The following is a 24,511-nucleotide window of genomic DNA, read 5'->3' as shown; positions in this document are numbered from 1 at the left end:
ACATCTGTCTTAAACCTGGAACACAATTCATTTCTTTAAATGGAATGGCTGTCATCCATGGGCCAGCATTATGAGATCACAGATGACAAACTGTCTGCAGAATTGCACCAAGTCCGACAGCTCTCTGGCCGAAAAAAAGAGCAGGGACAGATCGTGAACACTACACAAGAATTTGTCTCTTCTCTGACCATACAAGGATGCATTTATTGATTTGCACAGACTTTTGTGTACACCAGTCACACTGCCCATCACATCGGCGACCTCTAAATGCAGCTTTTCTTGTTTATGCCTTGTCAAAAATTACACAAGGAATAACAGCGGGGACACTAGAAACAGCAATCTGTCTTTGTCGTCCATCAACTCCAGATGAGTGTGTGCAGGACATCATTGATGCTTTTGCCATGAAACACAACAGATGCATTGTTCTGCTATGACATACATCCATTGGTCCATAGGCTAACCTTAAGATATATTACTTTATTTATACTTATTTGGCATTTATGCTGTAGTAACGGTATGTGTTGTGCTGGTAATGACAATAGGCATACTTGTCGATAGTATTCAAAGGCGTGTACTCTTGATGAAGTTTTTTTGAGAGATTGTCATGAGATCGCAAGTAATGTCAATAGACTACGTTTAATATTCATGTTATGTCTTCAGAATCAGAGTCAGAATCAGAATACTTTATTCATCCCCGAGGGGAAATTGGGTAGTGGACTTGGACGGTCTTATTACCTTTTCAGTGTGTGATGACAGTCACATGTTGGTGCTCACGTGCTGTTGTTCCTTGTATAAATGAATGGCTCCATAAGTCAATTTGAATAAAAGTGCAATTAGTGTATTATATTCACTCTGTCACTCACTTTTAATAAAAGTGCATAATTCTCTCTGTAAGTCACTGTTAAAAAATTGCAGAGTTCATAAACTTGCAAGATCACCATTATGTGTTCTAATGGAGCAAGTTGGGCCTTTCCCCGTCACCGACTCCGGCAACTGCTATGTCCACATGGCTATGGACTACTTCACAAAGTGGACAGAGGTGTACGTGGTGCTGGATCAGAGCACCACCATAACAGCGGAGGGGCTGGTGGAAGAGATGTTCGCCTGCTTCGGAGTTCCAACCGAGCTCCACAGTGACCAGGGGCAAAACTTCGAGTCCCAGGTCTTCAGTGAGGTCTGCCAGCGGCTGGGGGTGAAAAAGATGAGAACAACACTACTCCATCTGCAAAGTGATAGGCTGGTGGATTGGTTCAATCACACCCTGCCCACTCAGCTTGCCATCCTCACCAGCCAACACCAGCGGGACTGGGACCGCCACCTGCCCCTGGTCCTGTGGTCCTATGGGACTGCTGTCCAGGAGTCCATTCAATACACACCTGCTGCCCTCATGTTTGGGCGGGAGCTCCAGACACCGGTTGACTTGGTGTTTGGGTCCCTGCCTGAGCCTGAGATTGCTGGAGGGGATAGAGATGGACTATACTTCCGAAGACTGAGGGATCGCCTGCAAGTGGTCCATGACTACACCTGCTGGGCCCAAGCCAACTCCGGGGTACAGCAGAAGAGGGCCTATGACATACGGTGCCTTAGGCAGTCTCTCTTCTTCAACTTCCACCATTTGATCCTTTGCTCTGCCTTCACTCTCTTCCTCTTCTTGGTCTCCAAAGTCATCCTACATACCACCATCCGATACTGCCTTGCTACCTTCTCCCCTGTCACTACCTTGCAGTCTCCCATACCTTTCAGATCACGCCTTCTACATAAGATACAGTCCAACTGCGTGGACTTTTCTCCACTCTAATACGTCACCCTGTGTTCCTCTCTCTTCTTGAACTATGTATTCACCACAGCCATTTCCATCCTTTTTGCAAAATCCACCACCATCTGTCCTTCCACATTGCTCTCCTTGACACCATACCTACCCATCACCTCCTCATCACCTCTGTTCCCTTCACCAACATGCCCATTGAATTCCACTTCAATCACCACTCTCTCCTCCGTGGGAATGCTCTCCACCACTTTATCCAACTCACACCAGAATTCTTCTTTCTCTTCCATCTCACACCCAACTTGCGGGGCATATGCGCTGATAACATTCATCAATAGACCTTCGATTTCCAGCTTCATATTCATCATCACTCTGTCCGACACTCTCTTCACCTCTGGCACAATCTTGACATACGCTTCTTTCAGAATTACCCCTTTCTCTTCACATTCGCACCAAGGTAGAAGAGTTTGAACCCATCTCCGATGCTCCTGGCCTTACTCCCCTTCCGCCTAGTCTCTTGCACACGCAGTATACATACCTTTCTTTCTTTCATGTCAGCCAGCTCACTCCCTTTACTAGTCATAGTGCCAACATTCAAAGTTCCGACTCTCCCCTCTACACTCCTACCCTTCCTCCTCTCCCGCTGTCTCTGGACATGCCTTCCCCCTCTCCTTCTCCTTCACCTAACAGTAGCATAGTTTCCACCGGCACCCTGCTGGCCAACAGTACTGGTGGCGGTCGTTGGTAACCCGGGCCTTGACCAATCCGGTATGGAAATCTGATTTATGATTCGCATATTTGATTTGGCAAAGATTTTATGCCGGATGCCCTTCCTGATGCAACCCTCCCCATTTATCCGGGCTTGGCACTCAGTGGCTGGGTTTTTCATTCCCAGAACTATAAATCTGAAATCATAAATTCCATTTAAAAGTTTTTCTTGTCCTTTTTTTCCCCCAAAATAAAAATAGACATGTGTGAGTCAAAGTCTCTGTTTCTGTATGAATGCAATAATTAACTGTTACTAATATAAACACAATCTAACTAAAGGGGAGTGGGTAGACCACCACAACCCCTTGATAGAGAGGAGGCAGGGATAATTCTGTCCTATATGCCATCCATCTCTCTAAATATCATAACGGGTGTTTGGCTTCACCACTCTTCCGCTCCTTGTGACAACAGGACCTCCAGGACCTGGTGTTGGGTGGCTGCTGACAGGTTGTGTAGTGAGTGTCTCTGGATGTACTGGCTCAGGCGGGACCATCAGTGATTCAGCAGGAGTTTCTTTGTTCACCAACTGGATGTTCCTGCGGTTCCTTCTCGGTGTGTCACCTCATCCTTTTTGTAGTGTGAACGACCGTGGCGCCATTTCCTTTTCTGCACAACCGCTGTCTTTGCCCATATTTCCTCTCCATCAATCTTGAGATGAACTCGGTCACCACAGGTGAGAGAAGGGAGTGGCTTTGCTGAGTGGCTTCGGTTGTAAAACCTCTCATAGAACTGCTTGGCTTGCTTGTCTTTTATCCTCACTTTCTCCAGGTCAGGCCAGGCAGGTCTTAGTTTTTCCTTGAGGGTTGGCAGGGTTGTACATAGGCACCACCCCATCATGAGCTTAGCAGGGCTCTCCCATGTCAACTCTGTTGGTGCTGAGCAGTAGCTCAGGAGTCCTAGGTGGGGGACATCCTGCTTGAGAATAACCTTGGCTGTCTTCACAGCGTGTTCAGCCATGCTGTTTGACTAGGGAAAGTGAGGGCTGGAATTGACATGTTGAAAATCAAACTCTGCAGCAAACCTCTTGAACAGTTCTGCAGAGAACTGTCGTCCATTGTCCGTCTGTCAGTTTGTCTTTGGCAGATTCGGAATTTCCAGCCATCTTGAAAAGCAATCTATTATGATTGGGTATGTTTGGTCTTTGTACTCACAGAGATTGGCTGCAATTTTCTGCCACGGCAGCTCTGGCAGTAGTGTGGTGAGTAAGGGCTGCTCGCATCGGCGCTAACGACTGTGGTCCTCCGGGGGTCAAAGTAGGCCAAGGCGGGTGCTGAGGAGATCAGTGATTTTACCTCAGTGAAGGGCCTTTTCTTGTTGAGGACCCCAAATCCACTCTCGGTCCGATTTCAGCAGGTCATTCGTCAGCTGGAGATGGGTGGACAAGTTTGACAGGTAGCAACCTATATAGTTCACCATCCCCAGGAACTGTCGTAGTTCTGCAATGTTCTTAGGGGCACTCATGTCTCTGATAGCAGCAACTCTCACTGGGCTTGGCCTAATGCCATCTTTGTTTACCACTTGCCCTAAAAAGTCCAATTTAGATTGAGACAGCTTGCATTTCTCTTTATTCAGGCCCTCCAGAATTTCACAATGTCGCAATCGCAACAATTAACGCAAATTCAGCCAATCCCCCTGAATTCCGCGTGACCTTGCAATTTTGTCCAATCACTGCAACTTTTCCGCAAATTTGACCGAGTATCGTAGTTTCCTGCGAGTTTCACCAATCATAGCAGTCCCCTGTGCAAACCATTGAGCCATATGTCACCAAACTCCCTTGTTTCTGGTTGTGAAGATGCGGACAAGTGCGCCACAAACGTCTCACATTTACCAACTAAAATTACTGCCAAAGACTAGGGTTGCCAACTCTTTGAAATGGAAATAAGGAACAGGGGACAGGGACGGGGGTTGGATGGATGGGGCGGCACGGGCATAACAAATATAATGTGCCTTACACAATACACACACACATATATATATATATATATATATATATAATAATAAGGAATGATTCCTTATTTTAACGAACGGTTGGCAACCCTACCAAAGACCATGCAAGGCAATTCCCTTATGTTCTGCACAAAAGCGGGTGTAAACTGTTTTGCTATTTTGCACCACGTGCAACATTGTGGTGGAACACAAACGTAAATCATCGATTGACAAGCACTTTTCTACCGCAAAACACACCCGGCGAATGGCTGAAACGCATGGACAACAGACAAGACAAATCACCATGACTACTACCCTGTTACTTGCTCTTAGCACTTATTGTATTCACTCATTTAAAAAAAAAATCTCTTGCACTTTTACTTAGCCCTGGTTTTGCTCTTAGATGCTTGTTTAGAGAGAAGATGTATTTATAACCTCTAATGACTAGTACTTCTCCTGATTTCCTATATTAAATGCACTTATTGTAAGTCACTTTGGATAAAAGCGTCAGCTAAATAACTGTAATGTAATGTAATGACAGGGCCTGTTGCATCCAAATCTATTGCAACCACAGAAAGAATCAAGGTGAGCTAGATCCAATATGCATGGTTAGTGGTAACGCGTGCTGTTTGCATGACAAACTGTGTGTGTGTGTGTGTGTGTGTGTGTGTGTGTGTGTGTTGTAACATTGGGCTGGCTGGTCTAGGTGGACAGAGCTAGCAGCATGTGGCTAGTTAGCAAGAGCCAATGTTACCAGGTTAAAATGAATGTTTTTATTTTATTTTGTTTGAGTATGAAATATCACCAAATCCTGTCTGTGTGCTGTTATTTGTGTTTACTACATTTTATTTTATGTCATTATTTACTTTTATGTATGTTTTACAACGACCATCATATACATGTACTGTCGCTTTAAGAGAGAGGTCTTGTGGGTAAACGGAAGAGGGAGCGCGGGAGAGGCCATTTTTGTTTTGTGGGGGGAGTGTCAAGCAGCGACCGAGCCGAGCCACGCGTGTTTCTTACCGTAGCACAGTTTTTGCTGATTGAGGAGAACGTAACCTTGAGTATCCCTGTAAGAAGATACTGCAAGCTGTGGGATAAAATACTTGTTTTATCCTTTCTTACATCGGAGTCCCGTGGACGGTTTCTCCTTCTAACGCACACGAGTGAAGTCCGGGCAGTGGTTGAGCTTCAACCCCCACGTCCGTAATAAAATAAAATAAATGGCAAGGTGGGCCAAATAGAGTCCTGTGTGTCCCCCCTCCTTCCTTGATCATGATGATGATGATGAGAGACTGAGGGCCCCCCCCAACAACACCTGGGGCCCCACTCAACTAGAACACAACGCAGAACTAACGATGAGAGTGACGGGCGTGCAGCAGGCTGAACAGCATAGAACACCATAGGACTGCCCCCGTTACACCAAGTAAGGTGGTTTTGGTAAGCTTACTTATAACACTACGGTTTTATTCTCACTGGGACACGTTGCCTTCGATTTTTAATGAATTTTTTTTTTAAAATCGCAACTATTTTGGCAATTTTCACTTGCTCCCGCAATTTCATTAAAAAAACGGCTAAAAACATTGCAACATGCATTGCAATTTTTAAAAAAGCTGCTGCGAAACCAGGCATTTTAGGCTGCAACAATCCCCCCCCCCCCCCAAAAAAAGCCTGCGAAATCCTGGAGGGACTGTTTATTGAGCTTGAGGCCAGATTCTCTTATGGACTCCATCACTCTCATGAGTCTCATGTTATGTTGGTGTTTTGTTTCTCCAAAACTTAAGATGTCATCCATGTATATTAATACGCTGTCATGCCCTTGTAGTAGCTCTGAAATGTTGCCTTGGAATTTTTTTCAGGCACTGAAGTAATGCCAAACGACAGCCATTTGAAGCAATATCATCCCATTGAGGTGATAAACGTGTCGTTAGTAGGGCGCAGTACTCCAAAGGGATCTGCCAGAATCTGCTGGCAGCATCCAGGCTCGAGAAGACTGTGCTTCCGGTGAGCTTGGGGTGCAGGCCGTCAACGGTAGGCAAGATGAACTTTTCTCGTGCCACACATTCATTCAGCCTCTTCAAATCGACACATTCTGATTTATGGTTTTTCTTTACCACCTGAGCCATGGGTGCGCACCATTGCGTTGGTTGTGTAACCTTTTCTATGATGTCCATTGACTCCATTCGTTTCAACTCTTCCTCCACTTTGGGTAGTAGTGGAACAGGGACATGTCGTGGTGTGGCTACACTGTAGGGTTTGGCTCCCTCTTTCAGGACAAGCTTCATGGGATCTCCCTCTAATGTGCCCACACCACCGAACACATTCACTTCATCCAGACGCTTGCTCAGACCCAACTTGATGGCTCCAGCCCAGCCAAGCAGGTTTTCTCCACGTAAATTGACTACAACTACTCTAAAGTAGCAATCACGCAGCTTGTTCTGCACCTCATCTTAATTTTGGCCATAAGCTGCCCTCTAGTGGTCACTGTGTCACTTGGGCTTCCAAGTGGTCTCTTCACAGGTTTAAGCTGGGACTTTTTGACTAGGCTATGAAAAGTAGCTCCTGAGTTTACTAATGTATCAGCCCCCGAGTCTATTTTAAATGTCACTGGGGTATTTGCAATGTACAGTGTGGTATGCCATGGTGGCTCATCCTCAGTGACGACTGCGTCCAAATTTGTCTGATTCTCTGTGAGTGACCCCCAAAAAGAATGACTCATCATTTTCACTGTAGTTTTCTGTTATCTCCAGCACATTCTTTGTGTAACATGCTACAACAAAGTGTCCTGTTTTCATGCATTTGTTGCATTTTTCCCCTAATCCCTTTCCGCCCCCTATGATTTTCCCTTTTGATGGACATTGGTCTGGATTACTATGGTCTCGGTTACATCTTCCTTTTATTCTCTCATTTCTCCGTCAGTATGCTTTTTTTCTGCACAGGCGCTATTGCTTCGCCTCCCCCTTTACTTCGTCCACATTATCAGATGAGCTGGGTCGTTTATTCTGGACCTTAATTAGCTCATCATGTCTCGATATTTCTATTGCACTACGTAGAGTTGAGTCATCCTTCATTTGCAACTTCTGAGACAGTGATTTATCACGAATTCCAGTGACAATTCTATCTCTTAGAGGTTCTTCCTTTTGGGCTCCAAAATCCCAACTTTCTGCTAGCTCGTAGAGCAATCTACTAAAAGCTTCCACGCTTTCACCAGCATTCTACAGTCGCGAGTGAAATTTAGCCCTCTCAAAGAAGACTGCGTTTGGGAATGAAATGTTCATTGAATTTTGCAAGCACTGTGTCATATGACACAGTGCTTGCAAAATTCAATGAACATTCAATGAACATTTATATATATATATATGGGCATCCTCTGCTATCTCGAAAGTGAACGATCTGAATATGTGCTCAGCCTCTGCCCACATCGAATATATTGTAGTGGGAAATGCCTGAGGATGTACTTGGAATGTTGCACTGGGCTCGTGCAGCTAGAGGACCAATCACAGGTTAGCTCGCGCTGTCACAGACGCAACTATATTAGACACCGCGGGAGAGACAAAGCGCCAGAACTGTTTAGTAACCATATCGTAGACTGTCACCTTAGCGTGGGATAGAGCAGGGAAACCTAGCGTATCCTGGGCTAGACAGTAGATACGGTGGCTAGCAGTGGTAGTGTTAGCAGCAGACTGCCTCGGTACCTGTAGCTAGCTGACTACCCCCGAGAGCTTCCCCAGAGAGACTGAGAGAGACATTCACCCGGTCACACCGGAGCCAGAGTACAGAGAGAGAGAGAGACACGCACCCCGGAGAGCAGCCATCCATCTCCCGCCCCGCCTAGAGCTCAGCCGCCCTGTTCCATCACCAGCCCTGGTCCCAAGGTGAGCTTGCTAACCCATTAGCACACGGCTAACTAGCTAACTAGCAGGCTAGCCCTAGCATTGGCGCAGCTATCTAGCTAACGGTGGTGAAGCCCGGTTTGTCGCACCTAAAAGTCCCCGCCTCCATCCATAGTTATCCGGGCTATAGAAAAACCGCGACAAGTGGTGTCAGAAGTGGGATAAAAGGTTGGGATTCGCCATAATCTCAACACCGGAGGATCCTGCCCCGGTCACATGGCGGCATAATTCAGCCTGCACACTGTGAGCTAACCCAGCTAGCAAGAAGCCATTTTGAACTTCTTTATGAAGTGGAACCCAAACGAAAAAGTGAATAAAAAGACTCATTAGTTTCTCAACGCCATTCACACTGTGAGGATATTGTTTTTCACCGAGTTTCACCCTGAAAGTGCACAAAAGGACGTCCAGTGGCGCTAGCTAATTAGCATTGATATTCTGCAGCATTTCAAAGCAGCATTTAGCAGCTTTTTGGCGGCATCGCTATAGCTAGCTAGCAACTGAGTGAGTCAGCCATTTTGTGAAGCACTGTAATTTCTTCAGTAGTCACGTAAATCAGTGGAAAAATAAAAATGTCACAGGACAAAGAAAATGTAAAAGAACAGTCTGAGTTGAGTCTGGATGGTGCTGGTGTGGGGACAGAAGACCCCGGAGAGCACGCCTGGATGAAGCTCCTCCTGGCGCAGATGGAAACCATGAACCAGACCCAGGTTCAGATGCAACGCCAGATGGAAAACATGGAATGCCAGACCCAGGTTAAGATGCAACGCCAGATAGAGATGCAGATGGAGGCCCTCACAGCGCGTATCGATGGACTAGCGGAAGCGGTGGCTAAGCGATCTCGTCCCCCCACACCTCCCATTCAGCGCACCGATTGGGCCCGTCATCGTTCAGATATCCAAGGTGAGCCTCCCGGTTTGTCGCCCATCGCTCAAGTAGTGAAGCAAGGGGTTTCTCCTAGTAGCCCTCAAAGTGATAGTGGTGTAGGGTCGGCAGGGGCTGTGCTCGGAGAACGAACTAGCAGAACGGTGCAAGACATGAGCCTACTCTCGCAGTTCACCCCGGCCCGGGAGAACCCAGGGGCCCGACAGCGAGACGGCGCTGATCACCTGTTGCCAGCAGCTATGGCCGCAGTGGCTAACTTGAGCGACCGGCGCAACGAGGAGACGCCAGCCAGGCCGAGCAGCAAAGCGGCCCCAGCAGCCCTGCGCTATACAGGAAATGGACCCAGTGAGCCCGCACCACTTACCAACACTCCGATCGGTCATGGTGGAAAAAATGGAGCGACTGCAGTACCACCCCCCGACGGGATGCAGGGTGGCCAAATGTCCCTGGACAGCAACGGCGGCCGAAACCTGCTGGATGACAGCGTTGGAGGGCAGGCAGGTTCCTCTAGAGGTCAACAGAGCCAGACAGGAGACCTTCAAAGTCGGAGCGGCAACCGAAGCTCACAAGGTCCCGACCGAGGACACGAAAATGACATCAAGCTCCTCGCCACTTTTGATGGTAAGGGCGACTGGGATAGTTTCGTTGGACCATTCGAACGGATGGCGAGAAAGAGGGGCTGGACCGACGAGACCTGTTTGGACGCCTTGTATCTCCGACTGAGGGACAACGCCATGTCTTTTGTCATCGCGCAGCCGGCTCCGATAAAAGATGACTACCACGCGCTCATCACCCAGTTACGCCGCCGCTACGGTAAAGAGCTGCCTGAGGGAACTGCGCGCCGTAAACTCAGCGAGGTTAAGCAGGCCAGAGAGATGACCCTCTATGAGTTTGGCGAGGAAGTGAGGAGACTTGTCACACTGGCATACCCGCAGGTTGGTGTTACACTGCAGGAGGCCTACGCTGCAGAAGCCTTTCTGCGCGGGCTGAAGAACCAAAACATCGCGTATGAAGTCCTGGGGGCAGAACCCAAAACACTAGCTGAAGCAATCAGGAAGGTTGAGGCACGCGAGTATGACTTTAAAGCGACGCTGGGGCGAGAGGTTGAAGGAAAAGGGAGAATCCGGCGAGTAGCATGGGAAGACGAGCGGCGTCGCGATAGCTCTCCAAGTCCTCCGCCGGTAGGAGACAGCATGAGCACCCCCGAGCTCAAGACCCTGGCCAGTGGCATCGACAACATTAACAAGGTGCTCTTAAACATTGAGCGGTACATGGCCAAAGAACAAGTAGGAGTGGAACGGGGAAGGACGCTTGAGCGGGCTACCTACGCGCACACGGGGCAACGCGCGCAGCGGTCCCCGAGCCCAAGTTCCCGCAGCAAAGGGACCTGTTACCAGTGTGGAGAGGAGGGCCATTTCAAGCGAGAGTGTAACTCACGGTCACCAAGCCCGAGGGCTCCGAGGAAGGTCAGCGAGCAGCCATCAGTCAATCTCGGCCGAGCCTCGGGGAATGGACCCAGTCTCGTCATTCCCATCACCGTGAACAGCCTGCAGCTGAAGTGCATCGTTGACACAGGGGCCGAAGCCACGGTGATGTCCCGAGACACATTCCAACGATTAAATCTGGCCGACCAGCCGAGCGTCGGAATCGCCATTCTGCGTAACGCTGAAGAGGGTAAAGACATGGCTGAAACCCCGAAGTATAGGGTGACCATCCGCTTGGGCCCCAAGACCATCGAATGGGATGTGTTCGTCGCGCCCATCCGCGACCCCTTCCTCCTGGGCCTAGATCTCATGTTGGCCGCTCATGTCACTGTATCCGGGGGAGGCCAGGTCTACGTCGAAGGGGAGCCAGTGGCCACAGTTATCGTGGGTACGTCCGTGGGGGAGTACGCCGTCTCTCGCGTACTGCTGCAGGACTCTTTGACACTATCAGCGGAGAGCGAGCAGGACGTCTGGGGTGTGGTGGAAAGCCCCAAGGCAGGTATCTCCGCCGTCCTGGAGCCTGCTGGCCTCACCGAGGGAGTTTCATCTGGCAGTGTGTTGGTCAACGTTGCCCCACACGTCCCTGTGCGACTGTGTAACCTGATGCCGAAAGAAGTTAGGCTGAAGAAAGGAGCCTGCCTCGGCGTGCTAGTGGAGGCGGAAGAGGAGCTTCAGGCCCCACAAGAGGACGACATGAGCCGAAAAAATGAACCAGCCACAGTCCGACGGATGGAGTCGTCACCAACTATGGGTCTGCCCGACCATCTGTCATCCCTGTATGAGTCCGCCAGTGAAGGGTTGGATGAGGATCAGCGGAGGGCCCTGCAACAACTCCTGATTGAACACCAGGGCGTGTTCGCGGCCAGTGACGCGGACCTGGGGCGCTTCGATGCGGTCCAGCACCGAATCAACACTAGCGAAGGCCAACCTGTCCGACAACCGGCTCGGCGCACGCCCCTGGGCTTTCAACAAGAAAAGGAGCGGCACCTGAAGAGCATGCTAGAGGCCGGAGTGATTACACCATCCACTTCGGAATGGGCCTCTCCAGTGGTGTTAGTTAGAAAGAAGGACAGAGGTGTGCGGTGGTGCATAGATTATAGAAGACTCAACGACCTGACTCTCAAAGATGCATATCCACTGCCGCGGATCGAAGAGTGTCTGGACACCCTCGAGGGGGCCACTGTATTCTCGACTTTAGATATGCAAAGTGGATATTGGCAGATTGGAGTGCACCCGGATGATCGTGGAAAGACAGCCTTTATAACACGCTATGGGCTGTTCGAGTACACCCGAATGCCCTTCGGGCTGTGCAATGCGCCCGGCACATTTCAACGTGCGATGGAGGTGGTGTTGAGAGGGTTACAGTGGAGACACCTGCTTGTATACCTCGACGACATCATTGTGCTGGGGCGTGGAGTCGAAGAGGGTCTGCAGAGCCTGGGGAAGGTCTTGGAGCGCATCCTGGCGTACGGTCTCAAACTCAAGCCATCTAAATGCCACCTGCTGCGGAGGGAGGTCCTGTTCTTGGGGCATGTCGTGAGCGGAGACGGAGTCAGCCCGAACCCGGAGCTTGTGAAGTCTGTGAACGACTGGAGGACCCCAAGAAACCTCACTGAGCTCCAGGCTTTTCTCGGCTTGTGTAACTACTACAGACGGTTTGTGCGAGGATTTGCCCATCTGTGCAGCCCCCTCTACGAACTTCAGAAAAAGGGGGAGGAGTTTAAGTGGGGCGACACACAACAAGTAGCCTTCGAGGAGTTAAAGGCAAGACTCACCACGGCACCTCTTCTGGCATACCCCACTCGAGATGGACTGTTTCTGCTCGACACTGACGCGTCCAACACATGCGTCGGAGCTGTCCTGTCACAGATGCAAGCAGGAGAAGAAAAGGTCATAGCCTACGCCAGTGCACATCTGCAAAGCACACAGCAGCGATACTGCGTCACACGCCGAGAGCTTCTGGCTGTAGTCCGCTTCACACGGCAGTTTCGCCACTACCTGTTGGGCCGGTCGTTCATCATCCGGACGGACCATAACAGTTTGATTTGGCTGTTTCGGTTCAAGAGCCCAGAAGGCCAGCTGGCGAGGTGGATCGAGGAGCTGAGCCAGTACGACTTCAAAATCGAACACCGGCCAGGAGTCAAGCACAGCAACGCGGACGCGCTGTCCAGGTCACCCAAACCCGCCTGTGACTGCTATCATGCTGGGGAGAGTCTGGACTCGCTGCCTTGTGGAGGTTGCTCCTACTGTCACCGTGAACACCACCATTGGGCAAGGTTCAGCGACGATGTGGATGATGTGGTCCCGCTAGCGATCCGTCGAACTGACTCGGAAGAGAACACCTCCGGAGCGGCAGAAGAGGGCGTTCCACCATCGGCTCCAGGAGGAGAGGCAGGAGGCCTAACGATGTCACAACCTGTCAATGAACATCAGAATGGTGCTGAAGAGAGTGAACCACCTGCTATCAACTGGTTGGCCCAGTATTCGACCAACGAGCTAGCGGAGCGCCAGAGGGGAGACGCCGTGCTAGCGAAGTTGCACCAGTGGAAGGATGAGGGGAAGCTACCGTCACAGGAGGAGATGGCGCTGGAAGGACCTGCTGCACGGAAGTACTGGTTGGTCTGGACGCAAGTAGAAAGGCGAAATGGAGTCCTGTACTACCGCTGGGACGAAGGAGCTGACACGCCATCCATCCTCCGTCTCATTGTTCCAACAGCGCTCCAAGAAGAGGTCCTACGTTTGTGTCACTGCGCCCTGCGGTCCGGTCACTTGGGCCGTGAGAAGACCTACCATCGAGTTCGCAGAGAGTTCTACTGGGTTGGTCTGACTGACAGTGTGAACCAGTTCGTCCGACGCTGTCCTGAATGTCAGGCGTGTAAATCCTCTGGAAGAACAGGCAGAGCTGCCTTGCAGATGTACCAGGCCGGCGCTCCTATGGACAGGGTTCACATCGACGTGGTTGGACCGCTCCCAGTATCCAAGATGGAGAACCGATACATCCTTGTGATGGTGGACCAGTTCACGCGCTGGGTGGAGGTGGCCCCGATCCCCGAGCAAACTGCAGAGATCACCGCTCAGAAGCTGCTACAGGAGTTCCTCTCCAGGTTTGGAGTACCCCTGGAGATCCACACAGACCAGGGACGCAACTTCGAGAGTGCCCTGTTTCGTGAGCTCTGTGAACTTCTCCAGGTGGCCAAGACCAGAACGACCCCCTACCATCCTGCGTCGAATGGTCAAGTCGAGAGGTTCAACCGAACTCTCCTGCAAATGATCCGCTGTTACGTGGGGAAACACCAGAGCGAGTGGGACCAACACCTCCACCTCCTCGCCGGGGCTTACCGCAGCTCACCCCATGCCTGTACGGGTTACACACCAAACCGGATGATGCTTGGGCGAGAAGTCAACCAGCCGCAAGGACTCACCCTGAGGGTGCAGGAAGCCAACGTTCATCGCACTTCCCCAGCCGAGTACGTTGCTGACCTGGAGGCGAACATGCGGGACACCCACGAAGTGGCGCGCCAGCATCTCCGTGCTGCCCAGCTCAGGAACAAGAAGGACCACGACCTACGTGCTCGACAACGCACATTTCACCCTGGAGATCTAGTGTATGTCCGGGACGACACCAGGAAGAAGGGTCAATCTCCAAAGTTGAAGCCACGGTGGAGAGGTCCCGGCCTCATCACAGAGAAGATGGGAGACGTCTTGTACAGAGTCCAGGAAGGTCGTAAGGAGAGAGTCCTCCACCACGATCGACTGCTACCCTACCTCTCAGACGACGTGCCGGTCTGGATTCAGCGGAGGCGCCATGCTCTGTTGTCTGCTCCAGCACCAGCCATAGGGCCGCAGGAAACACCTGAAGGAGGTCCTCCCGCTGCTGACATGGAGGAGCCGGGGGCGCAGAGAACAGAGGAGTACGAAGGAGTGACAGAGCAGGAGGAGATCGATGAAGACCTTGATCTCCGGCTGGAGGACCTGTTCCACGCAAACGACGATGGAGGACCCAGCACACCAGGCTCCCCGGCTCGGTTCCAGCCGCTCCAACACACTGCTGCCAGCTACTCTTCAGGCGAGTCGACAATCACCCAACGTCGTGGGACAGCAGCCTGTGCTCCGGGCGGGCAGTCCAACGCCCCTGACCCAGAAGGAGACGAAGCCGACGCCGCTGAGTCCCATCTCCCGTACACCACCAGACGGGGCCGGCCAGTCCGGAGGCCCGCCTGGCTCCTAGACTAACTTTGACGGACGTGACTAGTTGACTTGGGGGTTACTAGGCTAGTCACAAGAGTCCAGTATGGATAGCGACCACCCACATTTGTTTGACGCCCTTTGTTCCGGGCCTAGTTCATTTCGCGGGTGTTCTGTCCCGTTTATCGTGTTAGATTAATCAGACTGATCTTTGTAGTCTGTTGTTCATTTATGTTGAAGGGACTCAACAGTGCTGGAGGGGGGCAGTGTAGTGGGAAATGCCTGAGGATGTACTTGGAATGTTGCACTGGGCTCGTGCAGCTAGAGGACCAATCACAGGTTAGCTCGCGCTGTCACAGACGCAACTATATTAGACACCGCGGGAGAGACAAAGCGCCAGAACTGTTTAGTAACCATATCGTAGACTGTCACCTTAGCGTGGGATAGAGCAGGGAAACCTAGCGTATCCTGGGCTAGACAGTAGATACGGTGGCTAGCAGTGGTAGTGTTAGCAGCAGACTGCCTCGGTACCTGTAGCTAGCTGACTACCCCCGAGAGCTTCCCCAGAGAGACTGAGAGAGACATTCACCCGGTCACACCGGAGCCAGAGTACAGAGAGAGAGAGAGACACGCACCCCGGAGAGCAGCCATCCATCTCCCGCCCCGCCTAGAGCTCAGCCGCCCTGTTCCATCACCAGCCCTGGTCCCAAGGTGAGCTTGCTAACCCATTAGCACACGGCTAACTAGCTAACTAGCAGGCTAGCCCTAGCATTGGCGCAGCTATCTAGCTAACGGTGGTGAAGCCCGGTTTGTCGCACCTAAAAGTCCCCGCCTCCATCCATAGTTATCCGGGCTATAGAAAAACCGCGACAATATCAACGCACTGACCTGCACTCCTTCCGCCTCCTCGTGTAGCTTAGTCGCCCCTCTACTGTGAAAGCCTTTGCTTCCAGTCCGGCCAGCTGGCAGGCTTTGTGGAGTCCAGCGTATCCGGAGGGGGAGACTTTGCCATAGCGATGCACACACTTGCTCACTAACGACTTTACTTCTGACACCATGTGGCGTTTTCGTACACTTACACTCGGACACTTCCATACGTGTGAAACAGCGGACAACTTTATTGTCCGTCAGACCCGCCAAAAAAAAAAAAACGAACTTCGCGCATGCGCTGATTTGTATTCAAACGCTGACGCTTGAGTTCTCTTCACGTGACAGGGCAGGGTAACTTTTATAATTTTGCGTTTACGTACGTGAGTGTTGTTGGTGCGCGCTGTGTCGCGGAGCTGGCTACGTCACTTCAAGAAAAAAACAATATTTGAAACACGGCGGAGGCGTGTTCGAGCAGAATCAACTGGCGTTTCATGTTAAATTCGAGTGAAAAGTGTGTTAGCCGCAAACTACGTAAAACCGACCTTGAATAGCTCGTGAGCACCACGGTTACACCTGACACGAAACACGATGGCGCCATGGACGAAGGGCCGGGGCTCCACAGCGGGGTAAGTCACGACACAATCTTTGTTAATTAAGCCAGTTTAGACCCATGGCACGCGTTGCGGTTTGAGGTGAGGACTCGTTCGTCTCACACCAGTTCTTCTCGTTTATCTAATAGCCGGTGGTTGCTCCCATGAAGAGCTAGCCTTAGCCAGGAGCATTCGGACATGCTAACATTTTTACATTGCAACGCAAAGTTCCTGAAGAGAGAGAGAGAGAGAGAGAGAGAGAGTTACTGCTGTAGCCGGTTATTTTCTTGCCCGGTGCGGGATTCGATACGGGGTGTACTGCGTCACAAGGCGACGTCACAAACCGCTCGGCTAAAGGGTCAGACCCGATAGCAAGGGACTAACGTGTTTTATTAGTAGTCTACACTGCTAGAGCTATTTGAGTTAACAAAGCGTAACACTTTGTATCTTACGTTTTTCTTTTTTATTTGTGGTTTATTATTATTTTAACAGCCCAGATCCATTCACGTAATGTAAACGATACCGGTTTTTGTGCCTAAGCGTAAACTAGTGGTGATTCCGTATGTGGCAGGAGTGTCGGGAAAAGTCGATAGGCGTATTTTCCCAGTTGCTTTCAAACCCCAAAACACGCTGCCCCAGAAACTGGTCCACGCCAAGGTTCGAGTCTCCCGGCAAAAACAGCAATATCGTGTACGCTGTTAAGTGCCAGGAGGATTGCCGTGACATGTACATTGGGGAAACTAAACAGACGCTGGCCTCAAGAGGATGGCACAACACAGAAGAGCGAACACGTCAGGCCAGGACTGCAGTCTACACCCATCTACAGGCCAGTGGCCGCTCTTTCAAGGATGAGGGTGTGCACATCCTTGATGGGGAGGAACGCTGGTTTGTGGTCTGAACAGGGGGGGGGTGTCAAAGAAGCCAGCGTCGTGTGTAGAGAGTTTGGCTAACTGGCTAGACGGGCACCATATTGCCTGGTAGGCAGCCCCATGTGTGCACTATTCAAAATCACTCTCACTTCACGATCTCTCAAGCTCAGAGAACCAGACATTTTTTTTTATATCATTGCGTACCAGTAGTCAGAGTAGGTGGTTTAACACAGATCAGGAGCAGGGGCTATGGTAATAACGTGTTTCACTTTTTCAGTCCATGATGAAGGTGATGAGATCAGGTAGAAACCCACCAGCGATCTTAACACAGTCGCAGGCACTGAGCAGGGGTCTCTGCTGCATACGTGTAGATTTCAACCCAAAGAATTTACTCCAGAGACTTTAGTTTTTATCCACTACATTACTGGTGTGGTGAATAAATTGGTGATCAGTACCAGTATTACACATTTTGCAATGTTCAGTAGGCTACTAGTGAATGATCTACTACTACTTTCGGCTGCTCCCGTTAGGGGTCGCCACAGCGGATCATCCGTTTCCATTTCTTCCTGTCTTCTGCGTCTTCCTCTGTCACACCAGCCACCTGCATGTCTTCCCTCACCACATCCATAAACCTCCTCTTTGGCCTTCCTCTTCTCCTCTTCCCTGGCAGCTCCATATTCAGCATCCTTCTCCCAATATACTCAGCATCTCTCCTCCACACATGTCCAAGCCATCTCAATCTTGCCTCTCTTGCTTTGTCTCCAAACCGTCCAACCTGAGCGGTCCCTCTAATATAATCGTTCCTAATCCTGCCCTTCTTCGTTACTCCCAGTGAAAATCTTAGCATCTTCAACTCTGCCACCTCCAGCTCCGCCTCCTGTCTTTTCGTCAGTGCCACTGTCTCCAAACCATATAACATAGCTGGTCTCACAACCATCTTGTAAACTTTCCCTTTAACTCTTGCTGATACCCTTCTGTCGCAAATCACTCCTGACACTCTTCTGCACCCACTCCAACCTGCCTGCACTCTCTTTTTCACCTCTCTACTGCACTCCCCGTTACTTTGGACAGTTGACCCCAAGTATTTAAACTCAAATGCCTTTGTCACCTCCACTCCTTGCATCCTGACCATTCCACTGTCGTCTCTCTCATTCACACATAGGCATTCCGTCTTGCTCCTACTGACTTTCATTCCTCTTCTCTCCAGTGCATACCTCCACCTCTCCAGGCTCTCCTCAACCTGCACCCTACTCTCGCTACAGATCACAATGTCATCCGCGAACATCATCGTCCATGGAGACTCCTGCCTGATCTTGTCCGTCAACCTGTCCATCACCATTGCAAACAAGAAAGGGCTAAGAGCCGATCCTTGATGTAATCCCACCTCCACCTTGAACCCATCTGTCATTCCAACCGCACACCTCACCATTGTCACACTTCCCTCATACGTATCCTGCTCCACTCCTACATACTTCTCTGCAACTCCTGACTTCCTCATACAATACCACACCTCCTCTCTCGGCACTCTGTCATAAGCTTTCTCTAAATTTACAAAGACACAATGCAACTCTTTCTGGCCTTCTCTATACTTCTCAATCAACATTCTCAAAGCAAACATCGCATCTGTGGTGTTCTTTCGTGGCATGAAACCATACTGCTGCTCGCTGATCGTCACCTTTCCTCTTAACCTAGCTTCTATTACTCTTTCCCAAATCTTCATGCTGTGGCTGATCAACTTTATACCTCTGTAGTTGTTACAGTTCTGCACATCGCCCTTGTTCTTGAAAATCGGCACCAGTATGCTTCTTCTCCACTCCTCAGGCATCCTCTCACTTTCCAGGATTGTGTTAAACAATCTAGTTAAAAACTCCACTGCCATCTCTCCTAAACATCTCCATGCCTCCACAGGTATGTCATCAGGACCAACTGCCTTTCCACTCTTCATCCTCTTCATAGCTGCCCTCACTTCCTCCTTACTAATCCGCTGAACTTCCTGATTCACTATCCCTACATCATCCAACCTTCTCTCTCCCTCATTTTCTTCATTCATCAGCCCCTCAAAGTATTCCTTCCACCTTCTTAGCACACTCTCCTCGCTTGTCAGCACATTTCCATCTCTATCCTTGATCGCCCTAACTTGCTGCACATCCTTTGCAGCTTGGTCCCTCTGTCTAGCCAATCGGTACAAGTCCTTTTCTCCTTCCTTAGTGTCTAATCTGTCATACAACTCACCATACGCCTTTTCCTTTGCCTTTGCCACCTCTCTCTTTGCTTTACGCTGCATCTCCTTGTACTCCTGTCTACTTTCTTCATCTCTCTTACTATCCCACTTCTTCTTTGCCAACCTTTTCCTCTGTATAATTTGCTGTACTTCCTCATTCCACCACCAAGTCTCCTTGTCTTCCTTCCTCTGTCCTGATGACACACCAAGTACCTTCCTAGCTGTCTCCCTCACTATTTCTGCAATGGTTTTCCAGCCATCTGGCAACTCTTCACTACCACCCAGTGCCTGTCTTAACTCCTGCCTGAACTCCACACAACAGTCGTCCTTCTTCAACTTCCACCATTTGATCTTCAGCTGTGTCTTTGATCGCTTCCTCTTCTTGGTCTCCAAAGTCATCCTACAGACCAACATCCGATGCTGCCTAGCTACGTTCTCCCCTGTCACCACCTTGCAGTCTCCAATCCCTTTTAGATGGCGCCTTCTACATAAGATATAGTCCACCTGTGTGCACTTTCCTCCACTCTTGTACATCACCCTGTCTTCCTCCCTCTTCTTGAAATATGTATTCACCACAGCCATTTCCATCCTTTTCGCAAAATCCACCACCATCTGTCCTTCCACATTTCTCTTCTTGACTCCATACCTTCCCATCACCTCCTCATCACCTCTGTTCCCTTCACCAACATGTCCATTGAAGTCCGCTCCAATCACCACTCTCTCCTCCTTGGGTACCCTCTCCACCATGTCGTCCAACTCATTCCAGAATTCTTCTTTTTCATCCATCTCACACCCAACTTGCGGGGCATATGCGCTGATAACATTCAGCAATAAACCTTCAATTTCCAGCTTCATACTCATCACTCTGTCTGACACTCTCTTCACCTCCAGCATGCTCTTGACATACTCTTCCTTCAGAATTACCCCTACCCCATTACTCCTCCCATTCACACCATGGTAGAAGAGTTTGAACCCACCTCCGATACTCCTGGCCTTACTCCCCTTCCACCTGGTCTCTTGCACACACAGTATGCCTACCTTTCTTCTTTCCATCATGTCAGCCAGCTCTCTCCCTTTACCAGTCATAGTGCCAACATTCAAAGTTCCAACTCTCACCTCCACATGCCTACCCTTCCTCCTCTCTAGCTGCCTCTGGACATGCTTTCCCCCTCTCCTTCTCCTTTGCCCAACAGTAGCATAGTTTCCACCGACGCCCTGCTGGTTAACAGTACCGGTGGCGGTCGTTGGTAACCCGGGCCTCGACCGATCCGGTATGTAAGTCTTATTTATGATCCGCATATTTGATTTGGCAAAGATTTTACGCCGGATGCCCTTCCTGACGCAACCCTCCCCATTTGTCCGGGCTTGGGACCGGCACTAAGGATGCACTGGCTTGTGCATCCTCAGCGGCTGGGTTAGGCTACTAGTGAATGATAATGAGCAAAAATATCAGGGACACGAGAAATATTAGGCCTACCTGTTTCAAGGTTTACCCAGTGCAGCGTCAGTTCTGTATCGGGGCTCTTGTGTAGTTTATCTCATCACTACCCACACACTGCCTTGGCTCAGGCCTGTCACTCAACCCGTCCATCCCATATGACAATCTGACACTGTTTACATTTGCCTGATTTCTGTCAACGGTTATACATGGCTTGTGCTATATAGTAACTGATTTCCACAAATCCATACCTTACAGACTCTCGGATTGCTCTAGGGCAGTTAGTTTATCGAAAAGTCGTAAACACTGAAATGAACTCACCGAGTACAAGTAAGATGAGGGGGACCAGCCCAGCCTGCGAATCTTCGCGGTCCAAACTGCCCTCCTTTGTGCATCTTGTGGAAATCGATGCATCATAAGGCCTTGTCCCGGCCGAACGGAACAGCCCCAAACCGCACAACACACCATTTCTCCTTCAACTGCTACAAATCGGCGAGAAATGGGCTGGAAACGCAGGAAAAATCGTTGAAACGTCATGATGATAGAGCCAGACATTGGTAGGCAACATGGCGCCTGTCAAGCACGTGACAGGCTCTCAGCCAATCACAGCACATGTTGCAAAGATCAAAGAATGGCCAGACTCTCTATACACGGTGCTGAAAGAAGCCATCTATGTGAAGAGGGAACGACCATCCCTGAACCGGCGGGGGCACTAAGAGTATGTCTGTGGCCATCTTACAATGGTGTGATTGCAGACATTCCCAAATCCTCTGTGAATAGTACACATGGCCATTGTAACTCTAGTTAATAGTCACGCCCATAAATGCATATGAACTGATCGTTGGTTTCAGTCCTTATGTCACTGTATTGTTTGAGGATGGATACCTGCAGTCAGTTGAGACTGAAGATGTCACTTAGATGAGTGATGAAACATTTCTCTCAATAAACGTGTTCAGATGAATTGATTCAACTTTCTTTGAATATTAAAAAAAGCACATCCTTTGGACATGTTGTATAGAATACATTTAGGTCTATTATTTGTGTTAATATTGTCAATTTGGAGTAATATCCTGTTTTTTTAATCAAATGATGGATTTTTTTCATTGTGTTTTTATTCGATTCATCAGTTAATTGAAGAAATAATCGACAGAGTAATCAATTATCAAAATAGTTGGTAGTTGCAGTCCTACATCCAACTGCTGGCTTTCAGTACCTGTGTGTATATCAGTAACATTCAACACTATCTTACTTTTTTATAGGTAGGTATAAAAAAAACGAGATGAGTTGGCCTAGATTTTTGGTGAGTGAAAGTATCATCTATACATAAAAAGGCCCTTTTTATCTTCATGACAGTTGAGCTTTATGTCAGGAAGAAAATGGGAGAGAAACAAGCTGTATGCGTGTTTATGTCTGTCCTTTTAGAAGAACTCCCGTATTCACTTTATAAATTGCCGACTATGGTTTCATCACAGCCAGCCAATGACATTAATGGGGAGCACAAATCAGATTGACTTATCTCTGAACGTGAATAGAATGATAAAATGCAGTTTTGAGTGTAATACGTGGATTAATGCTGATGCGGGCCTGAAATTCCTTAATATGACTTGAAACAGAGTTCACTGCTATGGGAAAACATACTTTTGATCAAAAATTATGAAAACACCCTTAGACTGGGATAACAAAAAATATAGAACTCCATATCTTGACTATGATTAGCTGCGCAAATATTAGCTGTAATGAGTTATTTATCTATCCAGCAGTATTTTTACTTTTTTATTTTTATTCTGTGTCAGTTTTTTGTTTTCATTTCTTCTCTCCTCTTTGACAAAATACATCTAGTTTTCGTTTCTTCTATGATCCTTTTGGAACAACACATAAAATAAGTGAGAGGTAAAATGATAGAACAAGGAGGAGGTCGGTCTTCCATTGCCACATACTTAGTAAACTTTTTTTGACATGTTGAATAGCAAGAAGTTAAAATGGCGTCCTGTGTGTTGAAAGGCTGCGGAACTGGAGGCAGACATAGGTGTGTGGACGTGTTCAGTGAGGACTTGTGAATGCAGCTCATTTGGTTTGTGTCACACCTGTTCATGGTTGGCTGGTCTTCTGACAACAGTGTTGAGGTCCTCAGTATTTCAGGACCACCATTGCCCTTTTCTCATTTGTGCAGAACTCTAAACATACTCACACTCACACTTCCTATGAGTTTGTACACACCCACACAGAGCTTCTCTCTCTCTCTCTCGCTCTCTCTCTCTCTCTCACACACACACACACACACACACACACGCGCACAAACCAATCAACTGTGTTCCATTTGGGGTTAACCCTGCCAATGCATGTATTTAAAAACCAGCTCCCGCGCCGTGAGACGGGCCAATGAAACACAGCCACAGATGGTTGCTTAATGCTAGCATGGGCATTCACAGATAAGGCAAAAAAATCTGAACTAAAGCAACCAGATGGGACAGAAACAGAGGGATTAGCCTGAGTGCTAAAGTGCGAAGGAGTGCTTTTCAGCTGTTGGCTGAACCTTAAAAAAAAGAAAAGAAAAGCAAAACGAGAGGGAAACTCCTTTTGCTTTCTTTAACACTTTTGACAACTGTCATCATGGTCAGTAGCTGCCAGCGATGCGAATACGGGATTAGCCTTGGTTCAAGAGAAGATTAGTGAGAGGATTTGGGACCAGATGAGTACAATTCTGTCCAGTTTGACAGCCATTAACTAATTGTGGTGACAGCATATCTCACAATCAAGATCATTACATAGGGAGCTAAATTGGGAAACCCCAGCATGCGTGTAGGTGATGACACCATGGCTTGTGTGTGTGTGTGTGTGTGTGTGTGTGTGTGTGTGTGTGTGTGTGTGTGTGTGTGTGTGTGTGTGTGTGTGTGTGTGTGTGTGTGTGTGTGAGGTGAACAATTCTAGTCTGCCCATAGGATTACAGTGGTTGACCTTTTGGCAAGGATCAGAGGAAGTCCAGTGGGATTTACTTTCATTAACAGTGTGGATAGAAAAAATAAGAAGAAGATGGTCAAACAATCAGGCTACCAGATAATCAAAGACTATGTCAAAGAACTGGAACTAAAACTCCAGAGTAAACCCTACAATATCTTAGTGTATTGGTGTAAAGTGAAAGAAAATGCACATTCAAGATGTATTCAGTGATGCTGAGGGGAAATCCAGTATTTGCTGCCTACGCATTCGATGAATTATATATCTGATATGTTTAATGAATGCACAGACCACTGTGCATCTGCTCTAGTGCTGTAATCCATTACGTAGATCTATGAGGAGCTGTTAATGCTTAATAAATTCATCTCGTGTTACTGTGTCTACATGAGGAATATACTATTAAGCCATCTAATATATGCCATTATTTGTCATCTAAGTCAGAAAGAATTATTGACAGAGTTGTCCTAGCTACTCTGGCAGAGTTCAATCTTAAAGTGGACATGAAGTAGTCAATCAAGTTAACATAATTTACTAAATGTATTTCCACTCTAGTCAACAATTACATAAAAACATGACAAATGTTTTTATATATAAATATAAAAGAAAAACAGAAGCCCTGTTAGATCTTTTGTGACAAGGGCGCCACCATCTTGCAGTACCTGTGA

General features: G+C 48.8%; 1 protein-coding gene across 1 annotated transcript in view; it reads left to right on the top strand.

The window, feature by feature from the left end:
* The first annotated feature begins 952 nt into the window (after window positions 1-952).
* The window catches only part of LOC130132152 (uncharacterized), a 68,420-nt gene continuing 44,861 nt past the window's right edge, over window positions 953-24,511 (top strand). The window contains exons 1-3 of the mRNA XM_056301743.1: window positions 953-1,549; window positions 11,619-13,127; window positions 13,665-13,973. Of these exons, the coding sequence (XP_056157718.1) occupies window positions 953-1,549; window positions 11,619-13,127; window positions 13,665-13,973 (2,415 nt within the window). The remainder of the gene's footprint in view (window positions 1,550-11,618; window positions 13,128-13,664; window positions 13,974-24,511) is intronic.

This window comes from Lampris incognitus, chromosome 2, assembly GCF_029633865.1.
Source record: "Lampris incognitus isolate fLamInc1 chromosome 2, fLamInc1.hap2, whole genome shotgun sequence".
NCBI lineage: Eukaryota > Metazoa > Chordata > Actinopteri > Lampriformes > Lampridae > Lampris > Lampris incognitus.
This window is presented reverse-complemented; position numbering and strand designations above follow the sequence as displayed.